The sequence below is a fragment of the Pimephales promelas genome, chromosome 4 (genome assembly GCF_988280905.1).
Source record: "Pimephales promelas chromosome 4, fPimPro1.hap1.1, whole genome shotgun sequence".
Taxonomy (NCBI): domain Eukaryota; kingdom Metazoa; phylum Chordata; class Actinopteri; order Cypriniformes; family Leuciscidae; genus Pimephales; species Pimephales promelas.
The window spans coordinates 24587496-24606382 of NC_142772.1; the positions used below are offsets into that span (position 1 = coordinate 24587496).

Here is an 18887-nt window from a genome sequence, read left to right on the forward strand (position 1 = left end):
AGCACCAGGAATGGATCGCCCGACCGCATCCGCATGCAGTGTGAAGGCTCTAAACTGTTAACATGGGTACGGAAAAAAATATGCACCACATACGCACTACAAACAGAGTATGTGTGAAATGGGCGTAAGGGTAAAAACTAAATCCAATGTTTTGTAGTAAGGAACCACTAGTCCAGTATACCAACACTGGACTGAATCTAAAGTCCTCAAGCTAAAATAATATGGATGTATTTTGTATTTTTATAAATGTATTTTATTTATATAGTTTGATTAATATGCAAGTACTTAGGCTCTTTTTATCCAAGAAACCCATTTCAGAGAATACTGAAAAAGAAATACAAAACAAACAGTCCTCCATATACGTCTGTGGCTGAACACTGTGGTAGATAAATATTAAAGCTGATCACATTCAATGAACTACTACCATACAAAAAAAAAAAAAAAACACTTTTACATCCAGCCCTAAAAACATTAAACACATCTCTGAGGTGACAGAACCAGTAAAAAAAAAAAAAAAAAAACAAGGAAGACACAGGGTAGTCACCTCTATGAACGCCCCATTACCTACACCAACCACAAAGCAACTTGTTTTATGAAGCAGACAATCACAGGTGGATGGAGAGAGCCTCTTGCCTTTACCTAAATAGCAGCCCTCGAAAGGGATCAAGAGACCTGTGTTCCATCAGTTTAATATCCCCAGCATCAGCGCCCGCCAAGCAGACACCAGCTATGGGCCAAGACAAACATATGGGATTCAGCTGAAGGGGTCCAGTTTTCTAAGACGGCACTCCAGTCTAAACCTCTTAAGGAGCCAGTCTGAATGTGCTTTATTTAAAAAAAGAGGTACTGCCGCTTTCAAAAAAGCATGAATTCAGCCGAGACACTGCTACCTTTCACCCGCCATGTTGTTTAAAGGTGTGTTTGGTTTAGAAATGTGTGTAAACCTTCGTCATCATTACCTGCCATTTTCATCCCTCCTTTAAAAAGGAACTTTTAAAAAGTTACACCAGTTAATTTCTTTCGCCGAAAAAATGTAAGTCATCCAACCCAGAGAGTAAAAGAGGAATCTCTGTATTTCGAGGAAGGAAAATCAAAATAAACAGAGTGAAGCAAAATTGTTTTAGGTGTAGGAAAATTAACATAATAATCACATTTACACTATACTTTTTAGTACCGTTTTCTTATTTCCACTACCTAGCATATGAGTCATTATAATAGGTATTGAACTGAATTGATATAATTGAATAACTTACACATTTTAATGACAAATACATATCACAAAATGTATACTGTGTGTCACAATTTATATTATATCAGCTAATTTATTTGTAGCTCGTTTACAATACATATTGTAAAGTTGCTTTACAAAGAAAAGTGCCTCACTAAATTTCAGTAAGCAAAGGAAACCATCCAAAGTACTGTTACAGATGCTCAAATTATAAGGGAATGGAAGGAAAAAGAACACACACAAACACACGCACACACACACACACATCAAAATGTCAGCGCACAATTTCCTTAAAGGGATAGTACACCTAAAAATGAAAATTAGCCTATGATTTACTTACCCTCAAGTCATCCTATGTGTATACAGGGTTCCAGACTGCGACCATTTTTTTGAGAATGTGCGAGTTAAATCTTATGTGGTCACACTTGTGCGAGCGCATGATCATATACAAATTCACTATGCGCAACAGAACGCTGTTGTATAAGCAGCTGCAGTCCGTATGTTCAAAATTAACGAGTACGTCATGAATCCATTTTTCAAACCATGTTTTTGACTTATCCTGAATCACTACAGTGCATCTATAATAAGTGTTTATGTTCAGACTATTTTATCCTGGGGTCGGCTCCAGTGCCTGCTTTGACTCACCATTGACATTAACGGAGAGAAGTCGCTCTGGCTACAATGTTCTTCCACAAGACACTTGCAGTTTATTTATTAACGAATGTACACATCGCGCGCATTGCAAACTGATGGTGAAACGTGCCAATTAGGAATTAAGTCACAATAAGTGTAAGTTAAATGTACAGTGTATGACATGTGGCTAACATGACAAGAGGCTAACAATGTCATGATCAATATTTGTGTAGCCTGCCCTGCATAACACGGAAAAGTAAGTCTGGAGCCAAGGTATATGGCATTCTTCTTTCAGACAAATGCAATCAGAGTTATATAAAAAAAAAATTCCCTGGCTCTCCAAATCTTAATAATTACAGTGAATGGCCATTTCTGTTTTGAAGTCCATCTATCCATCGTAAAGGAGCTCCACATGACTCTAATAAAGGGTGTTAATAAAGGCCTCCTGAAGTGAATCGATGTGTGGAGAACTCCGGTGCAAAATCAACCTTTGGTCTAATAAAACATCGGTACCTAGTCAACCGTTCTCTAAGATTTGTTTTCATGATAATCTAATGTAAAGAGTTGTATCTCTAAAAACTGTTTAGCGTATAATGCTAGTACTGGGGGCATTTACTAAGTAAAAAGAAATCACTAGTTTATACCACTAACAAATCACGTTTATGGGTAATCACTTTAGTGGCTGGTTACAAATCAGATATCACTTTATTATATGTATTATTTAATATATACTTATTTGAGTTATATATAAGTATTAAACCAAAGCTATAGATTGTATAATTAAACATTTCTCGTTCTTAGTGTATTTTAGTTAGCTTAGCAGAGTATACAGCTATAGCATTCAGAGATAATGTTTTTTTTTTATTCACCATCAACTATATTTCTTATTTCTACAAAAAAAAACTTTGATAACAAATATGATACAAGCATAAATATGTTTACGAATTAATTATGACTATATAATTATAGAATAACTATAAACTTATAAAGATTGTTCGATGAATTAATGTTTGATTGATTATTACTGGGGTCTTAATAAGCTGGGACTCATCACTTCGCTGGGACTCTAACACTTCACCACACCAGAAGAGAGAAGATAATGGATGTTGAGTGGCATTACAAAGCATTACAAGGCATTACAAAGCTTACATTAGCCTACATTACAAAGATGGATGCTGCCTTCGAACATCACTCGTTCGAATCAGCTATTGCGTCTGTTTTAATCGATTTGAACGTTTCCTTTTTGTTAAAAACCAAGCAAAGAACAACACTCGGAGATGTTTCTCTTTCGCTCTGCATACGTCATCTCCTTTATCGGTCTATCCGCGATGTCCATTGGTGACGCCCTTCTGGAAAAGATTTGTCTATGATGATTTGCCAGACCATAACTCAGTTACAACTGAGAATGGTCTGGTTTTAACCAAGCTAGTGTTCATCTGCAATTTGCTTAGCTTCATCGCGTCACACTCAGTGTGAAAGGACATTTAACTCCAAATGAAGAGTTCAGATGCAAAAGCCTCTAAATGCCATTTGAAATTTTCTTCTTTAATGATGATATTTATCAAACTTGTATATTTTAGTTCAGTAATTTCACTTAAATAACAATTAATAGGTAATTATCATTGCCATTTAAGTGAAATCACTGAACTTAAATATACAAGCTTGATAAAAATGATCACTCTAGAAGAAAATTTCAAATGGCACTTAGAGGCTTTTGCATCTGAACTCTTCAAATATAACCCAAGCACTGTTGGTAAACAGGGCCCAACATTCAGAGCAATGACAACTTAAACTAGTTATGATTAAACATGTATATAAAAAAAATAATAAAACATCAATAAAACCAGCCAAACACACAGGGCTAGAGTTGGTAGTCTCTGGCCTCTCCTGCAGCAAACCTAAAGAAACAAGTTGACTCTGCATATCCTCCAACACCTCCCCTCGTCAACCTTAAACCATACACCAAAACAGCTCAGGGGTCAAGCCTCTGCAACAGGCAAGTCCTCGGCTGAATCAACAAAGTACATCAATAACTATTAGTGAATACAACTCTTGTGTACGGGTGTACTTCTCAGGGGGAAGGAACTGGCTTGGTTTCTTTCTCAGTCAAAGGCAACCTTTTTTTCTGGATATGCTAAATCCCAACATGCCGTCTTCTGTATAACTGAAGCATATACAGACGTTTTTTCACAAATGCTTAAATCATACTGAAGATGGACTAAGGGCCTCTCTTTCTGAGAGAGGACAAGAGGCTTATTAAATGTAAATTGGGCATTTGAGTCTAATCCAAATATTGAAGCATCTGTTTTCTCCAGTCTATCTTTGTCGCTTTACATAATTCTTTGTGTAATGGAAGTCTTTTGGGACTACTGCCAGTTCATTTGCGTTTTGCACTCTAAAAACATAATTTTGCTGCATTTTAAAGTGCATTGAGGAACATAGAATGGGCCTTTAGTTTCTTTCACATGGCTGAATTTCTTTAGCTGTAAAAACACTAGCAGAACTGAGGTAACAGTTAAAATCAGGACATCCTGTTATGATCCAAATGTTACCTGATTTCAAGCTGAGATGCTAAAGTTGAAGTCACTGAGTTCAGCCAATGTTTGGTGAAGAATGTTTGTGTTCCCAGAAGGATGGTTTCTGAGTTTAAACTGGTGTTGGACTGAATAAAAGCCTCACCTGAGTTTGCAAAGTTTAAACAGAGTTAAGGAGTGAAACTCAAGCTAATGCTGCTCTTTTAATGGAAAGCAACAACTTCTGATAGGTATGATAGCACAGAAAGCTTGCTGTACTCTCTTTCCCTCAAGCGCTCTCTCAATAATATAGTCAAGTCAAGTCACATTTATTTATATAGCGCTTTTCACAATACAGATTGTATCAAAGCAGCTTTACAGTGATAACATGAAAGTAGTATGGTATAAGAAAGTAATATAGCTTTCCTTTTCGCCCAACAATGAAAATCCAGTCATAATTTATACATCCTTATGTTACTCCAAACATGTGTGAGTTTCTTTCTTCTATGGAGCTCAAAAGGATTTCTTTTGAAGATTGTTTTTACGCTCTTTCCCAAGCTATTTCACACACACACACACACACACACAGTGTGAGAGAGAGATGCTATAGAAGGGTCAATATTCAAGGGATAATATGAATTATTTATTCCCATAATATCTTGACATCCAACCAAATTCTCAAGAAATTTCAAAAGAAATGTAGAGATGTCCGATTCATGAAAAACATGATTCTGATTAATCCAGTTCTCAAGATCAAGTCTTGAGTGGTTAACAGCACTGTGGAGGTGAAGGTTGTCAGTGAACGTAAATGTTGGTCCCGGCTTTCACACACAAAGCTTGTATGGTTTCATAAAACGAGTCATATGCGCAATACACTGTTATGTTAGGTCCTTCTTTTTTGAAGATGAAAAACTTTATTTTTCTATTCATTTCAATGTCAAGGAATGGGGGGTCAGTACAGTCTTCAGAATATCTACTTCTATGCTTCACGGTCAAAGAGGTTTAAAACAACCTGTTTATGAGTAAATGATGACGCAATTTATTTAACTGGTAACTGTTCTATTCATTTTCTATCAGCAAGGCTATCTGTTCTATTATCCATGTATACGGGTAACAGAATTCAAAGAACATGTAACAACATCTTCCACAATTCTTGACTCACTTTTGCAGCAGCCATCAGGGCAGACTCAGAGACAATTTTGTTGTAAGGTTTAAAAAGCATAATATTTTGGTTGAAACATTTTGTTCTTCAATTCCATATTTTATTTTTATGCTCAATAAATCATATTTGTCATTTTTCAGTTTGTGTCCCAGATGGTGAGAGTCTGGAGCGTTAAGAACACAGTGAGTGATCCACTGAGTAAAGGGTGGGACACACACTGGTGTGCCAGAGATGTCAGAAAGCAGAGATATGTTTGCTCTTAAAACAGCTTACACCCACTTGTGACAGTTCAGGTCTCATACACTGATTGGTCACTAGCACTTCTGTTTGATGTAGGTCGTGCAGCCACTGTGTCTGAACTTGATAAATAATTTAAAAAAAAACAGCACAGTTTTCCTCTCTTAACTGCAACTCCAACATGCATCCTAACCAGGCTGTGATAACAGCAGTTTCCTGCTCCCTCCAAAATCACTAAATATTTTACTAAAAGTCACAGCTAAAGAAATAATTTTCATATTAGATTATGAATCGTTTACTGAATCTATTCAGTTACTGAAACAACATATGAATAACTAATAGCTCTTATGAGTGATTCTTTTGATGAATAAATAAAAAAATGTGGTTGCACATTACACTATTGTTCAAAAGTTTGAAGCCTGTGAGATTTTTTCATGTTTTTGAAACATGTCTCTTATTTAGTGGTTGACCGATATATCGCCACGGCCGATACGTTTTTTCTGATTGGCCAATGTGTTGGAAGCGGGACTTTTATTTTGATGGGTGGTGCCGAGAACACCCGCGCCTGAGAAGAGAACGCCTGCCTGATCAGTCATCACACAGCGCTCACTCATTCTCCGTCTTCATTAGTTCTCGATCTCTGTCAGTCATATCTAATACTTTGTTTGACAGAACTGGGGGCTACAGAACTGGTAATCAAATAAAGTAAATGGTATGTGAAGAAGTAATGTGTCTGTAATTTGTAACAAAAAAGGCAAACAATCTGCCTAAAATACTTTCTCATTTACCGTCAACAATCAACATTCAGCAAATGCGCATCTACATCATATAAACAAATCTCTGAATATCTAATAAACATTTAATTTCACAAACCTTGCAGATTTAATCGAATCCAACTTGGTGGTATCTTGTAAGTGTGCATTTGTAGCTGGCATAAACGTGTTGTGCGAGTGATGGTCCGTGCGCAGTGAGTGAATGCGAACAGAAGATCAGCTTCACAGTAGAGGCGATCGATACATTTTAAATCCTTTATTTCAAAATATGATGTGCTATATCCAGTTGTCCACTGCGTCATATTTATGTCGCTTTTAATGTGTGCTGTATGTAAAATTAGCGTTACCTTGTCAAAAGTTAAAGTAAAAAAAAAATAAATAATAATAATAATATGATTATCAGTGCATTACCAGATTAAATGAAATATTGATATATACATATAAACTGTGTATATATATAATTAAAAATATAAATATCGGCTTTATATTGGCCATTGGCCGCCCTGCTCTCTCAGATTTCAGTTGAGAGCATCCTGATTGGCCGATTGATAAAAATCGTGACCTTAAAATTAAAATTGATTGATAAAAATCGTGACCTAACCGTGACCTTAGAATCGAAAATGTAATCGAATCGAGGATTTGGAGAATTGTGACACCCCTAATAACAATACACTACACACCCTTGCCACTAACAATAATATTATATAAAAAAAGATAATAATAACAGATTTTTTTTTTAAATCCTTAAAAGACAAAGGTGCATTGGGGATGAAGTTCTGGCTCAGAGCCAGCCTCACGTGTGAAGCTTAGCCAGGAGTTCAGTAACACTGCCAGCTCTGATCATCAATGAGTAAGGAGCCTCATTCAGCACCCTGGCCACAGACTATAGCAGTATGCATTAAAGAGGCCAAGCTATGAGTGACACAGAGCTGTAGATTATCAAAGGATCATTCCCATTACTTTGGGAGTGCTGACCCATTTTTGGTCCCAAGTGGAAAGGTAATGGGTAACGGCTTGGATCTTTGATATTTCTACCAAAGTATTTCTGCTGGCATTCCGATACCTTGTTGAGTTGCTAAGCAGAAACAGAACCGTTCACTTTTCTCCACTTGCAGAGGAATGTTCACAAGCCTGAAACATGCCTGTGTCATGTAAGTGAGCCTCCCACTCCTCCTCCTCCCCCAGCTAAAATCATCCCTCCAACCCCCACAACCTTTCGGCTCAGAGAGGAAATAACTGCTTCACGGGCTACATGTGAAGACTTCAAGATCCACGGTGGCTGTAATTAAGACCAGTGAAACATATCTTCGTGTCGACTCTGTGTGCCACTTTACATGAAAGATTGTCACACAATAGCACTGAATCTGATTTTATATTAAGACAATTTAATCATTCAGAGCTGAAGGAAAATGTCTAAAGAAGTCTAAAGAAGTCAGTTCAAATGGAATGGTTCAGCTTACACAGTATGTACAAGTCTGATGAATCCTTCACTGAATAAGCCTGAGATAATACTGAATCTGACTCACTATAATGTCTAGTGAGAAAAAAATTCTATTTAAGGGCCTTTGTGGGCTGTAATCAAAACGGTTTCACTTTATTTGGATGGTCCCTTTAACACATTTAGTTGACTATACAGTAAGTAACGTTGCACCTACATCTCTACTAACTCTCACTAGAGTGTTAGTAGAGTATTACTGGTAGGGTTAGGGGTAGAATAAGTTGCAAAGTTAATTATAGTCAGTAGAATGTCTGCTGGAGGAGCATCACATTAATGAGTTAGCAGATATTAAGCAGACAGTCAATTAATACTCTAATGAGAGTTAGTTGACATGTAGTTGCAAAGTTACTTCAGAATGTTCAAAAGGGACCATCAAAATAAAGTGCTATCATAAAAACATATAGCATGCAGTGTAGACCAATTAATGAGCAAATTCAACTTTTAAGCAGTAATTTAGTGATCATTAAAAAAGAATTGCAAAAAGTCATGAATGACCAATTTAAATTGGTTTGACAAATTTATTGAACGAATCTTAGAAATCATCAGGGGGCTTGCTTAACTACCGTAGAACAATGCATCATTAAAGAAATCAACCAGCTACTCAAGAATGTTGCAAATTTTTAGTTCAACCATGTTGGTGGTGATGGTGGTGATCGCAGGTGGTGATGTAATAACTACTTCTAATGAATCCGTTGATGTTTTTCTATAAATTACGGGCATCTGAGGACTACTTACTTTTTCTTTTTTTTTTTTTTTTTTTGCTTTTTTCCAGTTTCAAACATAGGTTCCTTCCTGCGTACTAGAGCACATACGCACATGCACACTCAACAATGGTGTTTTTTATCTATTGATAAACTAAGAGATGTTAATGAAATTTGTATACATTCTAAATAAAATATATAGATTCTACTTAATGTCAGCTTGCTTATTTTGTTCAAGATAAGAATTTATTAAGTCCACATGTCAAGCAAACAAGAAACTAGCTGTCGTTCAGACCACACAACTTTGCGGTGCTGTTTGCGAATGTTCCTTGGAACTATGGTTTCAGGAAACAGACTCCTTAAACTATGATAATGATGTTGATAATGATGGAATTTGCGACCATATTGGCAAACAATGCTTTTGGGAAATGCACCCCAGAGCAGTTACTGAATCAAGATCTGAATCAATATAATGACTAGTGAGAAAACACGACTTTCAATTGAGTTGTTCTAGCAGGCTACAAAAATAACAAATATACAGCATGCAGTAAAAGTAGTCTGATTATCTTTATTATTGATTGATTTAAGTTTTTTGTTTTGTTTTGTTTTGTTTTTTTTACTGAGGTGGTCAGAGCAAAGACAGCATGTCATTCGCAAGTCATATTTAGTCAAATTTCTATGGTTTTATTGCATCCTAAAAAATAAAGCATCCACTCAAAATGCTATTAATATCTGACAAACAGCTTCTTTTACATGGCTGTACAAAATATCTTTTTGTAAATTGTCTATTGGAAGTCTATGCGAAATTGATTTTCCCAATTTGACCTCTCTATTTATTGTTGAAGAGCAAAGCTTTCCTCTGATGTTAGACAGGCCCTGGGGAGAGCAGCTTCATCCTATTTGTCAGCTTCCCGGGGTGATCCACAGTTCACTCAACTCTGAAACGCAGTGATACGCACTCAACTTGCGTATCACTCTGTACACTAGCCTCAAGCTCACATAGTCGTTTGTGAGGAAGTGGAAAGACCAAAATACACACAGCACAATGCACAATTTCCATGAATGATCTGATTTGTAAACTACCAGGTGAGTGGATTTGTACCATCCTCACCACAGTATCGGCTGAAAAGGAAATGAATCACTTTTCATTTGAGCTATAAGCAATATTTGAAAACTTCTGAATAACTTTCAGACCATTTCTCACACAAAGCTATTGGATGGCTTTAGAGGGCTTGTAATTTAACAAATGGCTCTGGACTGCTTGTATATATTTTCGCAGTCTAACATAACGTTGGTTTATATTTGTTTATATTGAATATGAAATGTAATATTGCTCTATTGCTTGTTTTGAGAGTCATGAGAGTTAGTAGACGAAGGAGTGAGCTGTCCCTTTATAGTATAGAAATAAAGAAAATGCCAAACATAATGCAAACTTTAAATATTATGTGGGAGGGGGTGGAAAGGAATGACTCACCACTAAATGCCAGTGAGGATTTCCATAAAAGTTTACAAACCAAACTGCATTGGCATTATGAATTACGAAAATAGGCCAAAATAGATTGTAAGCCATTATACTAACTACACAAATCCAACACTTTGCAGTTTCCGTTACATTTTGTCATTTGTGCCAGGCCCTGTGCCAAGTTCATTTCAAAAGTAATAGAAGTAATCTACTTGGAAGGAAACAACACTCACCAGTCCATCACAGTTGTTTATAGCAACAGAAGCTCCAGGCACATCCGTGATGTCCCCTATAAAAGTGCAGTCTGTTTTCAGCAACTCCCTTCTAAGTATTCTCTCTGAGCGGGTTCCATTCTCAGTTGCATTCCCAGCTATTTCGATTTCATCATGCCATTCCACCATAGATCCGGGAGCCACTAATCTTTGGTTGGGATGTAATCGGAGGTGGAATTCCTTGCCAAAGACAGTGATGTTAAAGAATAGTCTGTCTACCGCTTCCGTTGACCCTTCCAAAAGCTCGCGCTTCACACGCTGCTTGTGATTGGCTGAGAGAAGATGCGAGAGGTAGTGTCCCTCTGCATCCGTACTGATGGGAGTAATGAGGCCATAATCTTTCAAACGGATCTTCAATGAGTCTGATAAAACAGAAGACAAACATGTAGAATTTATCTTGATTATATTAGAAATGTAAATACATGCAAGTCCTCTGCCTGAGAAATAATTGCTCTAGTCTAATGAGTCCATTTTTGAATAATAAAAAAATAAGATTTTCTACATCAGTAGTTAAATTCAAAGTGGTTGAAAAAGTGCACTAAACTCATCGCTGCAGGTTGTGATGTTGACACTACTTTGAGTTTACTTAAATGTATGGGATCAAGTGTGAGTTTTTATGGTGAACAATCAACTTCTTAAAGTGATCCCACTGTTCATTAAAAAAGAGAAACAAAATAAATGATTGTAAGCTGACTAAACAATGTATTGTCATGTGCAATTAGCTTGTCATTCCCAAATTTAATTAAGAGACTATTATTATAGGTGTTAATGTCTGTTAAAAGTTCTATTGGCTTGCATTATCTTTTAGGGTGCCCAGGGTGCATTAACAATTCTGGTTAATTTTCTGATTGAAATATTTGTCATTAAACATTGAGAGGAGAAAATGCAAATAATAACAGTTAAACACTACTGTGCTCTCTTACTTTGAAGCTGTACATAAATTATTAAAGCATCAAAAGTTATAAAATTACTTTCATCCTGCAAAACAATTTGAGAAACAAAACAAGCACAATATAATTGGACAAAGTTTGGGGACCACAAGGTTGTATACTTTACCTTTTTTATCTTTAATTTCACCAGCCTGCAAGAAAGAGAGAACAAAGAGATAAAGAGACGATGCATAAAAAATGCTGCAAAGACATTTACAAAAAATCTGAGAAAGGCCATTGGTAGAACGAGAGAAACCATACTGGATGTAAAACTATCAAGAGTATAAATCTGAAATTTAACTTTCAATTTCAATTACTGCATTTGTGGCAAGCCATTATTACATGTATTCCTTTAAACTAATAGGTATCTATTTTTATGTTAGGCTACTACTTAATTTCAGTTTCTAGGATGAAACCCAATAGTGACCAGAAGCAAAGGAATAAGCAACTCTTCCTTTGTTATTGTTACTGTGGTTCAAATATAAACTATTCACTTCCAACAAGTTCTCTAACTGTTGCTCCATTATCTAGTTTTACTATTATTCTATTCATTAGATCTACTAGTAATTACTGGTATTAGCATCCAGATTGTTGCAAGTATACATTTCAGATTTTCTGACATTAGTATCCCATTCCAACTGTTATTAGTAACATTTCTTGTGTAACTACTAGTCAAAATGGCTAAATTATAGTTTCATTAGTTTTAGCAAAAATAAATAAATTAATTAAAAAAATGGAAAATGGAAATGGGCTATTAATAAATAGAGGATGAAAACTAGGTAATAGCACAACCAAATGCACATAAGCTGTGAATAGTCCATATCTGAACCACATACCTGCAAAGAAATCTATGGAAAAGCATAATAGTTTGTCACTAACAAATAATTACAAGTAGATACTATTATTTAATCAACAAATGAATTATGTGCTTGTTCGTTTAAAGGAATAAATATGAAAACAGCTTGCCATATTTCACGTGTTTTCTGCCATGCCAACTTTCGGACAGTTTGGCTATTGATTTGACAGCTGTGAACACTCCTAAAATGCGCAAGGTTCTCTCTAGTATTGATACGTTTTCTCTACGAACTCTGCATAATACGAACAGACAAAATACACACAACACTGGTGTAGATATTCTTAAAAACCAGTTTAAATTTCAGATTTATTTGAATTCTAATGTCCCGCGAGCTTTCACTTACAGATCACTTTCATACAACTTTACGTGCAGAACAGTAAATCATTAATACTTACCAGAAGAGCTGAAGTCAGACATACTACAACTCCTACCATTAGTAACCTAAGTGACAGGACAACCATCACGAGTCGGGTTTTCTCAACTGAAAGACGAGAAACAGAAACTATAATCCAAGTGTGGATGTTTCACTGCGCGCCTGTCTTCTTTAAAAGTGTTGCGCACTAATTCTTAAACAAGACACATTTAAAGACTGGTTAAAAAGTAAGCAAAGAGTAGGCTAATGAATAAAGTTAAAAGTTGTAGAACTTGGGTCAATGCCTCAGTTTGTTAAACTTATAGGAAAGACATCCCTCTGAAGAACTGAGGTGGTCAAGTTGAGTTGAGCTGGCTGGACAGAGCCTTGTCTGAGTTCTAACCTGGCACTTCGCGCTGACTAATAAACTACAGACCAGCCCTACAGTGACGTCTCTGTCTACCCTTTCCCAGGGAAGCACATGGTGGGTGGGGGGAGAAGAAGAAAAGGAATATCCAAAGAAAACACATGGTGATGCTTTTGTCAAAGCTAGCTGGTGTGAATAGTGGAGCTATTGAAGTCAGAAGAGGTCTGAGATCCTACAGAGGTAAACTGTCTGCTCATGTTATATTAACTGCCTAACATAATAATATTGCATGGCATAAAATATCGCTAGTTTTGATTTCAATATGTTCGGAGTTAAAATCTGTTCATTTGTATTGTTTTTTTTTTTTGTTTGTTTGTTTGTTTTTTTCAAGTAAGTTGATAGACTTTTATTAAAACAAATATAATATTACAGCTTGGAGTGTTTTAAAATGATTTGTTTTGTATTCAACAGCAGAGAATACATGCCTCTCCCATCTCAATCAACATGTCATTGCCTTCTACAAGGTCTTTATTCTAGACAAAAACTACTGGGTTAAACAACTAATTTCTGCTGTTTCTTTCTGAGGAATGTGTCAATACCTCTGAGAAGTAAAAAAGAAAAAAAAACTGATATAATAACCGACTGTTTGGAGGAAATTGGCAGTGGTTCCATTCCCGAACATAATAACAGAACCTCTCATCTCTTCTTATCACTTTTCTCAACCTTTTTGTTGTCTGAGTCTGTAAGACAATTTTGTTTAGCACTTTTTAATGAATTAATTTTTTACATCTTAGCCAAAATAACACTGGGCTACCAGCAATTTTGTTCCTCATATCCATGCAAAGACCACCTGCAGTTCGTACCTTTGTTTCTTCTCTTCCACACTATTCCAGGTCTTTCTGATGCCTTCAAGGCCATGTGTCAGTTCAAATGCATTACAGGTGAGTTGTAAGCAGAGGTAATCTGATCACCTTCACATCTGTAGACCTTATGTTTCCCTCATCCCAATTTAGGCATGCCTTCCACTGTCTGAGTATGTTCCCAGACCAAATCACTCAATAATATCTCATGTTAAGTGTCGACTGTCTACAAAAAAAAAAAGCAGTTTTTGTATGTTTTACAATACAAGCAAAAGCCAATTTTTTTTAACTTAATTTTAACCTAAGAATTTGAAGTGCGTAACTGTAAAATTACTGTAAGATATGACATTCACAATACACTGTTTTATCTATTTACTTCTGTAAAAAATTTGTTCTTATTTCTGGAATGAAATATATGATACATGCAACTCTTCAATGGACAACACTCATAGAATCACAGTGTTTCTCTTTCCCTGTGGTCCTAACTCTGGCTTCCCTCCAAGTGTTACCGGTCTGCTGCTGAAATGGTATATGAAATTCCAGCAGTATTGTTATCGTTGATTAAAGAGGTGCTCAGAGGTCCTGAGAATCTGTCTGCACTCAGGTCCATGCACTCTGAAGCTTTTATAGGAAGGTAAAATTGAATGTCAGCAACCCTTTTGTTTTGTGCCTAAGCTTTGGCTCTGTAAAGCAGACTCCAGCTGAGAAATGAGGTTGTAAAGTGGTCAATGAAACAATAAACTATTTGCAACTTTGCTGACATTAAGAGCCATACTACTCATGAAAGACATTTAAGTTTAAGTCATATCACCTGTTTCGTCTTTCAGCCAGGCATTTCTCAACACAAAAGCTTGTTTTTAAACACAAGACTTGAATGAAATACATTACCTTAAACTGTAACCATATAGTCATGCGTTTTGAGGTTAATGCGAAATGAGTACCATTTCCGTAAATAATTCAAATGCTTTGATCTTTCAAAACAAGACACTTGTGGTTCGTCTAATGGGTGGCACCAAACAGCAAATTGGAACGGATAGACCTTCCTGACCTCACAGAGGGCATTCTGATTGCTATGAAATATTTGAATGTCAAGCTGTCCAGTTGCTGCCATCCCGTCTTTGTTTTCAAACAAAACATTAGGAACACAATAGCAACTGGAGGCATGCAGAAGTCACAATGTGCATCTCATTGCTTTGACCTCCTGAGGGCTGAATGGAAGTTTTTGTCCATGCTCATCTTTGAGTCAAAGAAAAGAAACACCAATAAAAATTTGCCATAAAGGATTTTCACAAAGGGAAGCACAACACAGTTTGCCATTTCAACCTTACTTGTCTAATTATCAAGGCAAGACCATTTTTTATACAGTCCCTTTTATCCTCTGGCGTTAATCTGTACTATTTTGCAAGATATTCTAAAAAAGCAAGATATTTGTAACAATGTTATAATTATTATATATTTTATAACTTTAGAGGATATTGTGAAATTTTAAATGAATGTTTGTGTTATCCATTAATTGTGTTTCCCACAAGTTTTCAGCGTGTTTTCAACAGTCTTCACTGACAAATCAGAAATACCACAGCACTGGGTAGCTTATGAATTTAACAAACACAAAGTTATACATTTAAGGTGATAATGTGTTAATTTGTGTTTTAACTCAATATGCATTCGGAAATGTTCGCCGGTTCCCGCCTCCTTCTTCCCATAACAACTGAACCCTGTTACGTTGGTAAAACCTGGGCCAAACCCGGGAAGGAGGAGGAACGCGCTGTGGGGAATCCGAAATCCAGAATACTGAACTTAAAATTCCACTTGCAGAATTATCTAAAAATAATAATAAACTAAATACTATTGCTGCTATAGTCTATATAGATATTCACATATGAGTAATATGGTGAAGGGCACAGTCAACACTCAAGTGTTCAAAGACCAGCTTATGTACAGTATAGCAGCCTATAGAAATGGCCGCTAATGGGGCATCCATGTGTATATCTATGTTAGTACAGTTTCATGTAGACAGCTTTACTGAAAACAGATTCTAAAAAAAAATAGGATTTCCAGTGACCATTTTAGACCAGATGACTTTGAAGTGATAGTTCACTTTGAAATTAATTTTTGATATGTTTTAGCTTACCTCAAGGGCATCCAAGATGTAGGTGTCTTTGTTTCAGTATTTTCAATTTTGACATTTTTCGGTCAAACCAGTGTTGTCTGTCAGTCATACTGTATAATGCCGTTTTAGCGGGTCCACCTCAAAGAGCATGCACAGAGAAGTCAAAATTAAACATGAGTCAATGACTCGTGAATGTAAGTACACACTGATGGCCTAAGACTGGACACAAAATCAACCAATTGGATACAGCCTCAAATTGGCTGTATTTCTTATCAATGACCTCTTTTGATATGTAAATGTAAGAATTGCTGGGAAATGGAATGCCCCACAGTCATTTGGATCACATTGGTGAAAAGCGCAGGCTAAAGTACCACAACAAAATTTGAGTTTTTTTGGGTGAGGATGCTTAAAGGGTTAGTTCACCCAAAAATGAAAATTAAGTCATTAATTACTCACCCCCATGCTGTTCCAACCCCGTAAGACCTTCATTCGTCTTCGGAACACAAATGAAGATATTTTTGATTAAATTTGAGAACTGTATAACTATCACATAGACTGCCTAAGGGACTGGCTCTTGACGGCCCAGAAAGTCAATGAAGAAAATGTTTAAATATCCCATGTGACTACCGTGGCTCAACTATAAGTTTATCAAGCGACGAGAATAATTTTTGTGCGAAAAAACAAACAAAAATAACAACTTTATTCGACTATTCCTTTTCTTCCTTGATGAAATGAGACTTCAATACGATTTCCACGACGCATGCCCGAGAACTGAAGTGAACTAGTTGAAGGAGATCGCAATTCTCGCGCATGCTTCGTGGAAATCGTATTGAAGTCTCGTTTCAGGCAAACAAGGAAGAAAAGGAATAGTCGAATAAAGTTGTTATTTTTGTTTGTTTTTTCGCACAAAAATTATTCTCGTCGCTTGATAAACTTATAGTTGAGCCACTGTAGTCACATGGAATATTTAAACATTTTCTTCATTGACTTTCTGGGCCGTCAAGAGCCAGTCCCTTAGGCAGTCTATGTGGTAGTTATACAGCTCTCAAATTTAATCAAAAATATCTTCATTTGTGTTCCGAAGACGAATGAAGGTCTTATGGGGTTGGTACAGCATGGGGGTGAGTAATTAATGACTTAATTTTCATTTTTGGGTGAACTAACCCTTTAAAGTAATTACCAGCTAACGTCAGTCAGTTAATTTACAGAGAAGTTCTCTTCAGCTTAGCTGTGGTCAAATCAAAGTTTACTAGCAGAGCATAATAGAGGCCAGATCGCTGCTTAACCCATCACAAAAGGGCAAAAGATTGCGCATGAGAGCACTTGTTCAGTCATGCTGATTGTGCAATAAGTAAATTCTTCATATTGCTCAATAAAATCATGATGGTTTCCAGGAAAAACAATATAACATTGTCCACATTTACATTACATAGAAAGTGAGTAGACTAACTTTCAGAATCTATAAGGCTGATAAAAAAAAAAAATGTGGGGGGCATACGTCAGAGGTTTATGAAATGTACTGATTATATCTTTCAGAGGAGAGGTATATAATCAATTATTGAAAATAAATTCACATTTTTCATTTCATTTACTTGTAATCATCTCTTTTGACAATAGACACAAATAATAGCCTATTACAACCTCCAGTTTGTTAGGAGGCTTGGTTGATTCATCTACAGGACCAGGGTCTGTGGGACAATTACAAACAGGAGTTGATAGGTTTGAGCAGAGAGACATGGAAGCTATGGTAAATTATGAGATGATCTCCGATGTGTTTTTTCTTGATTTTTAGGTTTCTACCTTAGTCAATGTTTTTTAAACGTACAGTATGCAATTTTTGGCCACCAGGGGTCACTCATTTAAAATAATAACAAAAGACGTACTTTGATGACGTCGGGAAAGAGCGTGGGCTCATGGGAGTTGTTGTCGCTGTCAATGACAACCAGCTCAGCTCATGACATGACATCATCGTTTCACAAAATATACCGATATACGGCATCTCTCTGTAGATTTAGCTTGTCAAGAAGCTTTAAATGCAACCCCAATGTTTACCTGTGTCATGCTTCTCCTGTCCCAAACCCTTCTCAGGTCATATTTTTCACCCGTACGTAGGGTTGGGTATCGTTTGAATTTGAACGATTCTGATTCCGATTCCGATTCCTCGTTTCGATTCCGGTTCCTAACGATTCTCGATTCCGATTCTTTTAAGAGGCAGGGTCAATAAAGTTTAGTTAACCTTGCTAACCAACGGTCTTTCTGAAGGAAATAATCCTTTCTGAAGGAAATACTCCTTCTGTCACAAATATTCCTTTTGTCACAAATTTTGCATTTTGCCGAGATTTCGTTATTTTTAGAAAAGTGAAGCCACACTTTAGACTGCCGACGTAAGCTACTCATGTTCGACTCACGCGGTTATACCAACACTTCCGGTAGACGCTTCTTCGTTGGTGTTGTTCAGCGGTTTCTTCTTCCGCTCGGCGGACTGTGAATATTGAAACTAGGAATCGAAATTTTAACTTTTGAACGATTCCGGGAAAAACGAAAAGTTAGTCCCGGTTCCAATCGATACTCGATTCTCGATACCCAACCCTACCCGTACGTTTGAGCTTTACTGAGCTGGCTGTAGCAGCAGAACGTGCAGGCAAAGCGTAATCGTGGTCCATAACTACAATACAGACAAATATAAATATTTATATTACGCATCTTCAATGAATGACCTATTTAGAACATTTTTCATATATAGGGCGCACCAGATAATAAGGCACATAAAATACTGCAGTCAAACGTTTGATCTGGGTTTGCTTTATGCATCCACTATGTGTTAAGGCTAAAGGGAATGTAGTGAATGCGCGGCGTCAGAGGTGAGGCGTTTATTTAGTAAGCATGAGCGCGCTGGAGCAGGTACGTAACTTACATTCGCAGTCTGACTCATAT

At 36.6% G+C, this 18887-nt stretch overlaps 1 protein-coding gene across 3 annotated transcripts in view; it reads right to left on the reverse strand.

The window, feature by feature from the left end:
* adamts3 (ADAM metallopeptidase with thrombospondin type 1 motif, 3) overlaps nucleotides 1-13035 on the reverse strand; it is a 126955-nt gene extending 113920 nt beyond the window's left edge. For all 3 annotated transcript variants that reach the window (XM_089130146.1, XM_089130145.1, XM_039649975.2), the window contains exons 1-3: nucleotides 12660-13035; nucleotides 11536-11560; nucleotides 10441-10841 (exon numbers count right to left, since the gene is read on the reverse strand). In XM_089130146.1, the coding sequence (XP_088986272.1) occupies nucleotides 10441-10841; nucleotides 11536-11560; nucleotides 12660-12725 (492 nt within the window). In that variant the 5' untranslated portion in view covers nucleotides 12726-13035. The remainder of the gene's footprint in view (nucleotides 1-10440; nucleotides 10842-11535; nucleotides 11561-12659) is intronic.
* Nucleotides 13036-18887: the final 5852 nt, after the last annotated feature.